The 15,538-nt window shown below is 40.2% G+C and overlaps 1 protein-coding gene across 4 annotated transcripts in view; it reads right to left on the reverse strand.

The window, feature by feature from the left end:
• Nucleotides 1–15,538, reverse strand: part of PARP11 (poly(ADP-ribose) polymerase family member 11) — a 57,062-nt gene that overhangs the window by 15,843 nt on the left and 25,681 nt on the right. For 3 of the 4 annotated variants that reach the window (XM_049624922.1, XM_049624924.1, XM_049624921.1), the window contains 4 exons: nt 14,437–14,557; nt 11,192–11,267; nt 8,021–8,093; nt 7,812–7,942 (listed from right to left, as the gene is read on the reverse strand). In XM_049624922.1, the coding sequence (XP_049480879.1) occupies nt 7,812–7,942; nt 8,021–8,093; nt 11,192–11,267; nt 14,437–14,557 (401 nt within the window). The remainder of the gene's footprint in view (nt 1–7,811; nt 7,943–8,020; nt 8,094–11,191; nt 11,268–14,436; nt 14,558–15,538) is intronic. The other variant, XM_049624925.1, reaches the window with a different exon arrangement.

Here is a 15,538-nt window from a genome sequence, read left to right on the forward strand (position 1 = left end):
AGTCACAGGAATAAAAGACACAGAATAGGGAATATGGCCAATGATATTGTAATAGCCTTGTATGGTGACAGATGGTAGCTATACTTGTGGTGAGCAGGGCATTGTGTACAGAGAAGTTGAATCGTCATGCTGTATGCCTAAAACTACTGTAACACTGTACATCAACTATACTCAAATAAAAATAAATAAATAAGAACAAATAAACATAAAACTAAACAGTCATGGAGATGAAAAGCACAGCACAGGGAGTAGAGTCAATGATATTGTGATAACACTACGGTGACCGATGGGAATACGTGTATTTTGATGAGCAGCGAGTCACATGTAGAATTGTTGAATCGCTATGTTGTACACCCAAAACTAATACAACACTGTGTGTCAACTAAACTTCAGTAATAAAAATAAAATTTAAAAATACACTAAAAAATGAAAAAGCCCATATACAAAAATGAAGAAAATATTAAAAAATGTAACAAATATCAAAATGTTAAATCTCATTGTCAGGTACAAGGGTGTCTGTGAACTAACTGCAGCATTTCCATATTTCTATGAAATACTTCATAGAAAAGAGATCTTAAAAATTTAAAAATCCCCTCCCCTCATGATATCTCTGATAAATAGCTACTTAACATCTGCTTCAATTAATTCCAGTACACGCTTTGCACGACAGCACAACTCTCTGTGATCAGCTAGAATGGTTAGGAAGGACGTCGCCTGCAGCACTGAACCAAAATCTGACTTCTTGTTAATGTCTACTGATTGGTCCCAGTAATTCTCTCCTGAACACAGAACAACTCCGATCACTTATATGTAACAACTCTGTGATTCTCCAAAATACAACCAATGAACACCAACCTAGGCTTTCTTCTAGAGGTTAAACATCCATTCCCTCAACTATTCTCAGAGGGCATGGCTTCCAGGCCTTTTTCTATCCTGGACAGCCTTTAGTTGACAAGAGTCTGCTGGATACCTTCTAATTTATAAATGTTGGTAAGAAATAGAAAAAGTCCAGATACCATCAGCCAGCACGGCTCTCCTGGTGTACCACCGAGTTCATTTTGCAGCAGAGGCGTGAATTTGTAGTCACTCAAAACACAATTCTGTACTCACTCAGAACCTCCAAGACTTTCTCAAACCAGATCTCTTTTTGGCTTCCTATATTGGTACAACTGATTTATAAACCTAATGTAGTAGGTTCATTTCGATTAAACTTGACATAGTAATTTTTTAAAATACATAATTGATAAACAACATGCAGGTTAGTGACTATGTGGGGGAATGATACTTGCATTTAAACGAGAGAAATGGTGGGGCACCTGGGTGGCTCAGTTGGCTGAGGGTCCAACTCTTGATTTTGGCTCAGGTCATGATCTCACAGTGAGTTCGAGCCCCACACAGTGCAGAGCCTGCTTGGGATTCTCTCTGCCCCTCACCCTCTCATTCTCCCTCTCTCTCAAATTAAATAAACTTTTTAAAAGTGACAGAAATGGAAATGGTCTTTCTCAAGAGTCATTTGACAATATGTATCAAAACTTCAAGGGTGCCTGGGTGGCTCAGTCGGTTAAGTGTCTGACTCTTGATTTTGGCTCAGGTCATGATCTCGTGGTTTCGTGAATTCAAGCCCAGCATTGGGCTCTGCACTGGCAGCATGGAGTCTGCTTGGGATTCTCTCCCTCTCTCTTTCTGCCCCTCCCCTACTCTTGCTGTCTCCGTCGTTCTCCAAATAAATAAGCAAAATTAAAAAAAAAAAAAAACTTCAATGTATATGCTTTGATCTACTGGTGATGGTCTTTCAGATCATTAAGCATGGTGTTAGAAGGATGTGCATGAAACAAATATTTACTTCAGAAAAACCCAGCATGTTTTCACTACGAACAAATTTGCCAACTTTCTTTTTTAGACCTTTAGGTACTGACTTTTGTCTGTTTTCTTATGATACACATTTGTTGCTGTTCTAAGCAAGGAAAAAAATCTTTAAAAAAAAAGATAATTTGTTTTCACAAATTTGTTTCAATCTTCCAAAGTCTTTCTATTCATGATTCATTTACACAACAAATAAGCTACCCTTTCTAGTTTTATTTTTTTTTTTTAACGTTTATTTATTTTTGAGACAGAGAGACAGAGCATGAATGGGGGAGGGTCAGAGAGAGGGAGACACAGAATCTGAAACAGGCTCCAGCCTCTGAGCTGTCAGCACAGAGCCCAATGCGGGGCTCGAACTCACGGACCGCAAGATCATGACCTGAGCCGAAGTTGGCCGCCCAACCGACTGAGCCACCCAGGCGCCCCTACCCTTTCTAGTTTTAAAGCTTTCACAAGCGTGATAAGTAAGCCTTCTACATTTCTATCCAAATTAACAATCGAAATGTTGAAGGTCTCAAGAAGAAAGCATGCATGCCACTCAAGTTACTCTCTGCCCAATACTTGTAACTGGGTATTAGTTTTTCTCTTCATACTACCACTGGCATACATCTATCTTGCCTCCAGCATAAGCACCTTTGTCAACCATATTGTAGAAATCAAGTTGTGTTGTCTAAGGGGCTCAGCTGTCTACCACTATGGTAATCCTCTTAGTTAGCTGGGCACTAGTGAATTTGTACTCTTTTTCCCCAAGTAAATATTTGTTTAGTATACATCTTTCTAAGGTCAAGCTTTACCATCTGTAATGACTAGAATGCACTTCAAAATCAGGATATTCACTCATTAATTTCTTTTAGAAATTAAAATAATTTCTAATTTGAAAATTCACTTGAGTCTCTCTTAGTGTGAGCATTGAAAATCTGCTGAGTCACTGGATTGGATGTGGCATATACCAGTTGAAGGCAGAGTGGCGGGGGGGTGGGGGGCAAAGCTTTGCATCCCCACAGCATAATTTATTCTAGTGCCAACTACTAAGGCACCCATGAAATGTGCAGCCTCACATACTATGGCCTTGAGGTTCCAGAAAGGTTCACATTGAACTCTAGGACCTCTTGGGCTGCAGCTAAACCTTTGGGAAACATCATAGGACTCAAGCTACACTAAGTTCTTCACAACCCTGCCCACCTATGCCCAACCCCACAGTCATTTCTGAACTTACAGAAAATACTGCAGCACCTACTTTTTGAAGGTATCTTACAATTACCCACCATCTCAGGGACTAGGGTGCCAAAAGGGCTAAGTTGCCATGCGTCCTGAATCGCAACAGGAATATCTTCATGCTCCAGATTGAAGGAAGTTCGCCTAGGTTCAGACCAGTGGTTCTCCATCCTGGCTGCTGATTCTCCATCAGAATCACTTGCAGAACTTTTGAAAGGTAAAAGTGTCAGAACACAGAGGCTCTAATTTAGTAGACCCGGGATGGGTGATAGACATTGCCGCATGTTAAAGAGCTCTGCAGGTGATTTGGAGCACCGCTCCCCTAAATCCATATTCTTAGTGAGGTAGCACCTTTCACTGCTCTCATTTCCTTGATGCCGTATCCTGCCCAACCCTGGGTCAACCCAATCACCTCCACTCTCTGCTTTTACATATGGACTGCTGAAATAGATCACACAACATCCCCGTGGTCCCTACTCCAAATTCACATATTCCAACATCAGCTAAACCCTCAGCACTGATGGAAATGCTATGGTCCCCAAGTTAGCTCTTTCTCCCCATTTTCCATAGTGGCCATTCCAAATCTCCCCTCTTCCCCTATCGCTCTCTCTTATCCACATTCCCTAACCCTTCATTCTCTGTAGGTGACCTTGCTTAGTTCACCAAGGACACTCAAAGTTTCAGGAATTCCATAACCTAACCCCTCTCCTCATCCTCTACCTCCACTCATCTATAAACATGACTGGCCCACCCTTGTCTGGCTCCTTCTGTACATTCTAGTAAATTCTCTGAATTCCATGCCATCACACCTCTTTAGGAGTCTAAATGCATCAATTACTCTCCCCTTTCTCTTGTCCTTTAAACTCCCCCTCCCTGGGTTCCTTCCTGTTGTAATTTATACATGCTTAGGTCCCTCCCATCTTTAAATTCAAAAATCTTAGCAGAACAAAACAAAGACACCTTTCTTAACTCCATGGTACCCATCTTCTCACATCCCTCCTCCTCTTCACTGCTAAGCTTCTTGGAAGAGCTGTCACATTTGGTGTATACACAATATAGCATCTACCAACATTGCTCTCATCAAGGGTACCAATGACCTTGTTGCAAAATCCAAAGGAGAAATTCAATATCATCTTGTTTGGCATCTCTTTTGTATGTGACCCTGAGGATGAGACCTACTTGCTTAAACCACTCTCTCCCTTTGGTTTCTGTGACTCCACCGTATATTGTTTTTCTTCCACTTTCTGTGGTTGTTACTTCTCAGTTTCTTTCTTGAGTTTTCCTCTGTTCATCCCTTGCAGAGTTCAGCCCTTGGTCCTCTTCTTTTCTTAATCTACATACACTTCCTGGTCATCTTATCAATTCTACAGCTTCTACTACCTCACATTTCCTAACAACTCCAAAACTTTTATTTCTAGTCTACACCACTCTCCTGAGCTATGACACATGTACCGACTACTGCTTCCTGCCCATCCTCCCTAAAGACAAAGACCAAAATCTGTTTCTGCCCATTTTCCGTTAGTCAACCGAAATGAGTCAGAAACTCTGGAGTTCTCTTTCCCATCTCCTTACCCACACCACTGAATACATTAAATCATGATTCTACATCCTTGATATCTCAAAACCGTCCTCTTCCTCCCAACACAGCACATACCACTTCGGTTCAAGCCACCCAGTGTGGCTCAGTTTAATTACTGAAACAATTTCCTAAACTGGTCTCCCTGCTTCTGATTGTGACCCCTTTAAACCAGGGTTTCTCAACCTTGGCACTATTGCCATTTTGGGCTAAATAATTGTTGTGGGAGGCTGTCTTGTGCACTGTAGGATGTTTTGCACCCACGCCTTCTCCCCATTAGATACCAGTATTAATTCCTCACCCCACCACATGACAATTAAAAGTCATCTCCAGTCATTGACAAATATCCCCTGATGGGCAAAATCACTCCTAACTGAGACCACTGCTTTAGACCCCTTCTCCACAGTACAGCCTGCTAAATTATTTTTCTAAAATGCAAATCATATTGATCATTCTCTTGCTTAAAATTCTATAATGGCTTTCCACAGTCCCAGGAAAAAAAATCCAAACCCCTCAGTTTGATTTATAAGGCCCTGCATGGCCTACTCCTTCAGACTCTCTGACCTCAACTCTGGGTCAGTTCAACTCTGGTAAGGCTACTGAAGAAAATCACACAACTATTACAATGGCTCTACTGCAAACTCCTCCATGCTCAACCTCCTGACTACCTTTCTACCTTCTTCTCTAACCACTCATCTTAATTTTCATTTTTATTTTGTGATGCAATTGTCTGGCTCCTTGTCTAAATTATGGTCCTGTATACTGCTATATCCCATGTGTGCCTAGGAAAGTGCATGTCACAAAGTAGGTACTCTGACATATTTATTAGAAGAAAGGAGAGGGGCACCTGGGTGGCTCAGTCAGTTGGGCGTTCAACTTCAGCTCAGGTCATGATCTCACAGCTCCTGAGTTCGAGTCCTGCATTGTGCTCTGTGCTGACAGCTCAGAGCCTGGAGCCTGCTTCGGATTCTGTGTCTCCCTCTCCCTCTGCTCCTCCCCTGCTCACCCTCTGTATCTCTCTCTCTATCTCTCAAAAATAAGTAAACAAAAACAAAAAAGTTTTTTTTGAAGAAGAAAGGAGAAAAGTAAAAAAAAAAAAAGGACTGAGCGACATGGAAATGGATGTCTGACCACCCATACGGTGAGTCAGAGGTTATGTGACAACAAGATTGACCAGGATTTTAGTTCTTAATGGAGATGTCAAAATAACAGGTTGTCCTTACTACAAGACCCAGTATTTTCTAATGTCATAGCAGGTGATAGGTTCATTTACCATCACAGATTTCTATAGGCCAACATTACATAAAATCATGAAGGGCGTGAACAGAGTGATACTTTTTCAGTGAAATTCCTAGTGTACAATGTTTAAACATGTGGATTTACTGGTACATTTTTACCACTACGATTAAATTGAGACAACTCTAGTTATGAGTTTAGTTAAAACTGAACTCCACTTCAGAGGCCTGATTAAGAATAATGAATTAAGTTTTCATCAGACCATTTTAGAAAAACTCACTTTATCCACTGAGAGAATAAAATTTAAGGGGAGAGAGGCCTCCATCTTCCTCAACAAAAGAATCATGTCAACAAGAACCCAATAAAAGTGAGAATAAACTGAGGTTAAATGGTGGGGGGGGAGGAAGGTGAGGGTGGGTGATGGGCATTGAGGAGGGCACCTGTTGGGATGAACACTGGGTGTTGTATGGAAACAATCTGACAATAAATTTCACATTAAAAAAGAAAAAAAAGAACCCAACAAAACCTTCTACACTCAGTTAAACTCATTACTGTCAGAAATAAAAGTTAGCTTGGTCCAAAGACTCAGGACTATAAAGAATACAAGCTGAAACCCCTTATTTTACCATAAACTATTATGACAATAAAACCAGGAATATATTCAGGCCATATTAACTACTTATCAGGAGCATGAAAGAATTCCATGTATCATTACCAAACAAAAGTCAGCCTAATTTTCAAGTATATGCGAATGAAATGAGTTAAGGTCTGCAATTTTCTTTGAAATACTTCAGCAACAACAATAGAAAACAAAAAAGGAAATGGATTATGTGTGGTTAAATATGTTAAGTCAGGATGATGGATATTCATTATATTAGATTCTATTATTTGAAATTTTCCTGAGCAAATATTAAATGCCTGCTTATATTTAAAAAATTAAAAATCAACTATCCTCATAAATTTAATTTAAATATTTAATAAAAACAAATAAAAATTTAATAAAAATATTTCCACTTATAAACCACTTATTTTAAGTAGCATTTGCTATTAAAAAATACAGCACAACAGGTTAATTTGGACAATACATTTAAGTTTTCTTTAATGGACTTTATTTTTAGATGAAGTGCATACTGAGCAATCCAATGGCTCGTTTATACCCTAAATTAAGCAGTAAATCTACTACCTAAACTTTGGGCCTAACAAGACATTTGAAAGTATGTTCCACAATGTCCTCCAAAACAAAATAAGCAAATGACTAGAGGCAAGATAGTGTAATTGCTTTTTAAAAAAATTTCAGCAATGTTGGGGTGCCTGGGTGGCTCAGGTGGTTAAGCGTATGAATCTTGGTTTAGGCTCAGGTCATCATGTAACGTTGGTGGGATCGAGCCCCGAGTCAGGCTGTATGCTGGGTGTGGAACCTGCTTGGGATTTTCTCTCCCTTTCCCTCAGCCTCTTCCCGACTGGCACATGCACCCTCCTTCTCTCTAAAAAATAAAAAATAAATAAATGAGTTCAACAATGTTTCCAGAGACTTCTAATTCCACAGACAGGTCTGTACCACCAAAGTAATGTCAACAAAACTAAAGAGCTCCCTAGATTCCCTTCTAATGCAGATTTCAGCCAAGACTGCACAGTTCTGCACCTGGCAAGGAGAGGGGGTCTTTGCCCTTGGGGGTAGTGTCACAGGGCTGGAAGTGAACCTGACCTTCACCTCTAGGAAAGCTCTGTGTCACTCCCCGAGAGTGCTGAGGAGGAGTACTGACAGACAGGGTTGAGATACCACAAGAGAAACACACAGCGCATCTCCACAAGTGGTACAGCACCTGAGGGGCAGTCCGGTTAGACATCTATGTTTTGCTATCTCTAAGACTACAAAGGTCTTAGAGGCCAAAGAGAGGGTTCAGGTTGGACACCGTCTCACCTGCAGAAGAACTCCCACAAGTCCAGATTTTGAATTCTCTGAATTCTTTTAATTCTGTGGCGATCCATTGTTTTCCCAAAGAGACTAGCAACTTCATTATACTCATGTGTTTGATTGTGCAAAGGAATAAGCTGGAAAAAGAAGTTTGCATAGTTTTACTGGGGCCCTTTCCGCTCTTCCACAGTGGGGTTCATCAGCTCTGCTCTTACCTGATAGGGCACGTCAGTGTTCACGTTCTCCCAGTGCGGGGGCATGGGGATAGCCTCGTTTTCACAGATATAACTTTACATAGCAAAAGACAAGACAAAATATTAGAAGCTGATAATAATCATTGTCAGTGCTTTAATTTCACCTTTTCTCCAAAGCTGAATTTTCACGTCTAGGGCATTGTGACAAACGCAATGAACTGAAGCTCTCGGCTCTTTATTTTCAAATATTTACTGCATGTCTTCTGTGTGCTACTTTTTTAGGTGCGGAATTGAAAACTCTGGTGGAAAACATCCAGTCTTAAATAACATCAAAATTTCACAAACAGTTGTTTAATGCTGTCATGTTTTTTTTTTTTAATTGTCACAATTCCTTTAAAATGTAAGGAAGATTTTAGATAAAGAAAAGGAATTTCCAAGAAGAAATGAAACTCTCAATTTAAAATCAAAACAGAACAAAACCCTCTAAAAGACTGATACTGCCTATCAAATAAAATCCAAACCTCTTGGCAATACATGCAATGTGCTTCAAGCTCTAACTCACACCTAAGCCATTCTCTGTTTACTGCCCTCTCTTCCCCATACACAGCCTGCATTAATTCACCCAGTGAAGCCAGTGAAACTTTGAAAAACCTGCCCACCAAGTTGAAGCCACTGGATGTAAACACAGAAAAAAAGTAAGTTGGAGGGCTTAATGGCAAAAGGTTGAAAAGGACATACTAATCCTCCTTGGGGACTGGAGGTTACTGGAAGAAAGTCATAAATTTCAAGCCTATCTTTAGCTTAATTTCTAAAGCTCATTTTAATTTTTGAAAAGATCCTACAATCATATGATTTGAAAATTAACACATATAAAGAAACAACACATTTAAAGAAACAAACAGTGAAAATTAGTCTGTCCAATTTTCAACTCTTGCCCCAACTCCAAGTAATCAGTTTTGGTTTTTTGTTTTGTTTTGTTTTGTTTTTTTTAGTCTTTGGGGGTATTCTTCCAGACTTCTTTAGGTTCACACAAGCCAAATTTTTCCCCCACACATAAAATTTACGGGGTTTTTCTGCAGCCATCCCCCCCCCCAACTTAATATGTTCTTAGAGATCTTTCTGCATCAATAGATAGAGAGTAACCTCATTCCCAGCCCCTACCACAGAACCTGGCTCATGCAATACCTACTGGTTGAACAAATGAGTGCGATCTATTTTGCAGATGCAGAAAGTTCCATGGTACCGACATACCATAATTTATGTATGTCCCTTGTTGATGGTATTTAGCATGTCTCTGACTTTTTGCTACTGTTAAGAATGCTGCAAAACCACAAACTGATTCTTTTGCCATCTTACCTGTCTACTTGTATATCTGTAGGAGGACATCTGTGAGATGGAATTTCCGGGTCAAAGACTATTATTTAGATTCTGGCAGATACTGTCCAAATGCCCTCTCTGAAGGTTATGCTCATTAACATTACCACCAGAAATGTAGAGAATCCCTACTTCCAACAACCTCTCCAAAAAGGCACATTATCAAACTTTTGAATTTTTGACAATCTGATAGTAAAAAATTGGTGTAATTTGTACTTCTCTGATTCTGAGTGAGGCCAGATGTTTCTAATGATTTGCTGGTCTTCTACCATTCAGAGATTCCTAGGAGTACTTCATATATTACAGAGATGAGCCCTTTATGATCATGAGTAACAATACTTCTCCCAGTTGTTGCTTGTTTTTTGTTTTTGTTGGTTTTTTTTTTTTACTTTGCCTGGAGTACCTTTTAGCTATGTAAAAGGGTTTTTTTGTTTGTGTTGTTTTAATTTTTATGTAGACCGTAGCCTTAATTAATTGTAATTTCCTGGCCAGTAGGAAATGTGAACTATTCACCTTGTGTAATACACACTTGATATATTCCTGCGTAAATAATTTCTGTATCAACACCCACTTACCAGCATCGCTCTACTGTGGCATACCTAACTGTTCTCCTCTGCTATTAACCTGCTTATTCTCGTCCATTCTGGTTAATTCTCTCCCTCTCCTGTCTTTGCTCTATGATTTGTATCCTCTGTGTCAGAACAAAGTGTTCGGCCCCATAGTGTTGTTGCTTCTCTCCTCCAAAGTATACCAGAAATAATAACGTACAATTACAATAACATTTTCCGTTATTATGTCCCATTTTTTCCCTAGATTACATACCCTTGGGAAGCTAAGAAATTCGTTTATTATATTCCTTGTGCCTAAGAATAAAGATATGATGTGGTGGGTAAGAAAATAATATCCTCCACATTCCACAGCAGTACTAGGGCATTTGTTATAAAAGTGCTTACATAACTTTTAAATCAGGATGCTAAAATATAAGCCAAAAGCCTTAAGAAACAGACTGATAGAAACTTAAAGAATTTCTTTCCTTATTTGAATCCTTGTTTCAAAATATCTCCTTGGAAAGAGTAAAGGGGTATCCCTTCCAATTCACATGCTACCATTTTTTTTTCTGTTTTATTTTATGTTCTTTGAACAGCAATATTTACTTGAGGGACCATGACAGAAAGTAGGAGGTATGCTCCCGAAGATTTTCCCCTTCAATTTCATTCACAGGAATAACAAATACTTACTCTTTTCTGGCATCTACAGCTCTCTTTTAGGGCTGTGTACCGCCAGAGAAACCAAACAGGACAATGTGCGACCCAGAGCCAGGAGCAGAGGGCTGTGCTGCCGTCCCACAGAGCTCACACCTTCTTTAGGTCTCCTTTAGTCATTACAGATTTAGAATCACTCCCAGGAGTTGCCCAATGGGGCTCAGTGGAGGTAGAGAAAAAGGGGGCAAGTGCCTAGGAGTTATAAGTAGCCCATATAACTGGATGGCTCTAGAGTCTTTACAAGTTAATTCAAACCTACTTCAGCAAGCTATTTTAAGGATTTATAGCAGAGACCATATGGCATTCTGTGACCATCCTAAAGACATGAAAAATGTAAATACAGAAGGGGAAATGAAGAGCATAACAGGAAAGGAAACAAGGGCAGACAACCATCATACTGTACTTCATCAACTAATGCAAAATTCAGCCATGAAAAGACCAACATCAAGATCGTTAAATAAGCTACCCAAACATTTTCAGCCTATTTGTGCCTCTGTCAAATACTCAAAAAGAGGAGGAAAGCCCACTCTCTCTATCCCTGTTCTCTTTACAATACCTGAAAGCACTGATAGAAAAGGGGGCTCTTTTTATTAAGCGCTGTTTTCCAGTGATGAGATTCATTTGCTTCATTTCTGTAGGCAAAGACAAAGATATTAGATAGGCGGTAGGGACAGATTGTGCTACAAATAGTCACGAAGATGTGTAGCCACAGCACATGGTGATCCGGAACCATGGCACTTGGGGAGGCGCTGGTGAGCACAGTGTATCAAGGACCCCTTGCACACATCTATTCATGACATCCTAGGAGCGCTATTCAGGGAACATGGCTTCATCATTCGCTCACACACAGGATGCTAGGCTCAGACTGCTCAGTACACAGGGTCTGCACCTTTCTGTAGCACACTTAAGCTTAAGCTGATGCTACGGTGCAAGACTTAGGAAAATGAAGAGTATTAGAAAGAGAATAAAATTATAGTACCGAATCTTCTGGTCAGGTTATGAATGGGAAGTGTACTTTGATTGCTCCAAAAATTTTGGGAATGATAAAAAGATACACTACCACTATAAAACTGAAAGAATTCACAGAATTTCAAAAATTGGTACACTTCTGGCCTTCTCTACACCATATACCAAAACCAACAATAGAAAATCTAGCTAGACTAAATACGTGCTTCTTCAAGAGGTTCTGGTGAGGTAAGACTAATAACTAAGTGGAAGTGTCATCTTCTTCTCTCTTCTGTGCCTTAGCTGTGGCACTGTTACCAGATCCATGTCTTCGTTCCCACAAAGTTTAGTGCTGAGGCTTACTTTGAGATCCCAGTCAGTGTATCTTATCTAATTGGCATCATTCCATTCCAAAATAAAGAGCTTCACCCATCCAGGCAAATGCTGTAAAATATAAAGTGTGCCCTGCCCTTTTCGGATTCCCCTAGGTTCTGCACACACACTGGCATCACCGCTGTGCAGGAAAAAGCAAGATCACCTCAGTACAGGAGGCAAAGGCTGCAGGGTCTTCTACTACCTCACTCTGAGTTTCCTCTTCACCATTTTTACCAAGAGCACCTGAATCAGCTTATGGCAAAACAGTTGGAGCTAATTTTGCAAACAGTACATTCGAAATGCTGATGATACCTTTGATGCAGTATCATCATATAGAGGGGCTGCTGGAATTAAATTATTGAATGTGACTCCTATTCTTTGATAAAGACATTTTTTAACAAACTGTATGGTCGGAGAGAAAGCTCTCCCCAAAATACAGTTTATTAGCAAATATTCTTTCAGAAATGTGTGGCTTGCTGAATTAAACGTGTTGATAAACTTCATCCTCTACATGAAGCCTGATGTGTGTGCGTATCACTACGTCTTAGTATCGCTTCAAACTGGCACTTGTACACAAGATGTCTGAAAGGTCTAGCAAATACCTTCTGTCTATACTGCAGCAAAAAGACAAATGTCAGGGCTCTTGAAGGCAGTAATGTCATAAAAAAGCAGTTATAGGTTAGTTGGGAAGAAGAATATAATGGTTTTAATTCTCAATAATTAAATAAAAACTTTGGGGGGGGGACAATAATGATTAGAGATTTGGTTGCATCAATCTCTTACTGGACAAATCCCCTTCACCATTTCTGGGCCTTAGTTCATCCAAGGGAATTTTCTTAGTGTCACCACCCGCCCACACCACAACACAACACAACTCTGCCATAAAGACACTACTCATAGGCCAAAATGAACAAATCAGGAGACTATAGATGCTGGCAAGGATGTGGAGAAATGGAAACCCTCTTGCTCTGTTGGTCGGAATGTAAACTGGGGCAGCCGCTCTGGAAAACAGTGTGGAAGTTCCTAAAAAAATTAAAAATAGAACTACCCTATGACCCAGAAATAGCACTGCTAGGAACCTACCCAAGGGATACAGGAGTGCTGATGCATAGGGGCACTTGTATTCCAATGATTATAGCAGCACTTTCAACAATAGCCAAATTATGGAAAGAGCCTAAATGTCCATCAACCGACAAATGGATAAAGAAGATGGGGTTTATATATACAATGGAATACCACTTGGCAATGAGAAAGAATGAAATCTGGCCATTTGTAGCAATGTAGATGGAAATGGAGAGTATTATGCTAAGTGAAATAAGTCAGGCAGAGAAAGACAGATACCATATGTTTTCACTCATATGTGGATCCTGAGAAACTTAACAGAAGACCAGGGGAAGGGGAAGGGGCAGGGGGAAGTTACAGAGAGGGAAGGAGGCAAACCGTAAGAGACTCTTAAATACTTGAGAACAAATTGAGGGTTGATGGGGGGTGGGGGAGAGGGGAAAGTGGGTGATGGGCATCGAGGAGGGCACCTTCTGGGATGAGCACTACGTGTTGTATGGAAACCAATTTGACAATAAAATATATATAAAGAACAACAACAACAACAACAAAAAGACACTACTCATAGAAACTAGGACAGAACATCTATATGACTGAACCACGTGGCAGCCAAAATACGCTTTATTAAGAAAGCCTTCCAGAGCACCTGGCTGGCTCAGTCAGTACAGCATGTGACTCCTGACCTTGGAGTTGTATGTTTGAGCCCCACATTGCGTGGAGAGGTTAATTAAAAATAAAACCTTAAAAAACAAAAAGGCTCCCCTTCTAGGTCTTGTATGCCTCTATGCCACAAACAGCTGAAACCAACAGCTTGAAACTAAAAGAGTTGAATCCGACAGGTTTTTCATGGGATACCTACAACCATGCCCATAGATCATGGATGAAATCCAAAGTAGGACTGATTTCCAGATTAGCTGGCTGTTCTGTGAAAGAGCCAATGAAATCAGAAAATGGCAAAAGGCAACATCCATTAAAGAAATAGTTTTCTGGTAAAGACACTAAGAGATGGGTCGTTCAGCTGAACTTTGGTCTTAAAACTATCACCAGCTACCTATGACTTTGTTACTTAACCTCTCAGATGGATCCTTAAAATACAAAGATTCCCAGATATTTCAATGATGAACAAAACAACAGCTAAAAAGTGTTTTGTGTTCCTTAGAGGAAAACTGTTACATAAGCTCAAAAGATATGACAATCTTCATACATGTTTTGTATGATGAGCATACAAATATTCCTTTACAAAAGGTAATGGTGTGCAAGATTTTAAATCTTGAATTTTTATAGAGAGATTTTTGTGTATGACAAAAAGGATTTATTTCACTGTGCACAAATATATTAACTAATTCTCATCTTCACAACTGTAGATTTTACTGTATCAATATGCTAAAAACACACAACTATTAGGGAAAAAAAACATACCTGCAAAGTCTATCTTGTAGCTGAATTTGGAAGTAGTAAAAGAAATGGCGCCACAAGGGTTTGTTTTGAAGCTTTTTTCGATATCTTCACTGCTAACTGTACACTGAATGTTGGTGTCCGGCTTTAAGACAAACCAGAGAGTGTCATTTACCAGCTGTTCGTGTCAATGACTTGGCCACAGAGGCGGTTCTGTGGTCACAGAGACAGAGACTGGAGTGATGAGGGGAACTGACTGAGCTGAGCGCCTGTTCTAGTTTCCACACACAGGGAGAATCACCGCTAAGCAGGCGTGTGCAAAAGGGTGTAAGGACTTCCAGCGAAGAAACTCCAGCAACTGGTGAGAATCCCTCTCTCCAGATTGTTACAATTTCTACAAATGATTACAAATTACAACTTCCTAACCGGCTCGACTTAAATCTTCTTTAGGTAGGCTTCTAAGTAAAGAAAGACCACCAAGCTTCTGGGTACTGGCTGAAATTCACTAGCCGTGACTCTGGACAGATTCCGTTAGCCTTTCTGAGTTTTGCTCTTTGACCATGAGACAGAGTGTTAACATCTGCTTCAGAGCTGCTGTGAGGCTAAAGTAGAAAATATACCTGCAACATCTAACATAATACCTGGCGGACACAAGGTGCTTAATATGGGCTTGCTCTCTTCCCCTCCTCCTCGTTCACCAAATGGAATTTGCAGTTGTTCAGCCATACTGAGACTACGCAACTCAGTCACACTCGCCTCTGTACACACAGTGAACTCGCACTGCTTCTTCTAAATACATGATTGAGGGGCGCCTGGGTGGCTCAGTCGGTTGGGCGTCCGACTTCGGCTCAGGTCATGATCTCACGGTCCGTGAGTTCGAGCCCCACGTTGGGCTCTGTGCTAACAGCTCAGGGCTTAGAGCCTGCTTCAGGTTCTGTGTCTCCCTCTCTCTCTGCTCCTCCCCCACTCACGCTCTGTCTCTATCAAAAAAATGAATAAACGTTAAAAAAAAATAAATAAATACATGATTGAGAAAACCTGGGGAAAGGAGAAGGAAAAGGACTAGAAGAATTTCTCATTTTTCTTTTAGTCAAGCTACCTGATTTCCTTAAGGTTTGATTTCCTT

This window comes from Panthera uncia, chromosome B4 (genome assembly GCF_023721935.1).
Source record: "Panthera uncia isolate 11264 chromosome B4, Puncia_PCG_1.0, whole genome shotgun sequence".
NCBI lineage: Eukaryota > Metazoa > Chordata > Mammalia > Carnivora > Felidae > Panthera > Panthera uncia.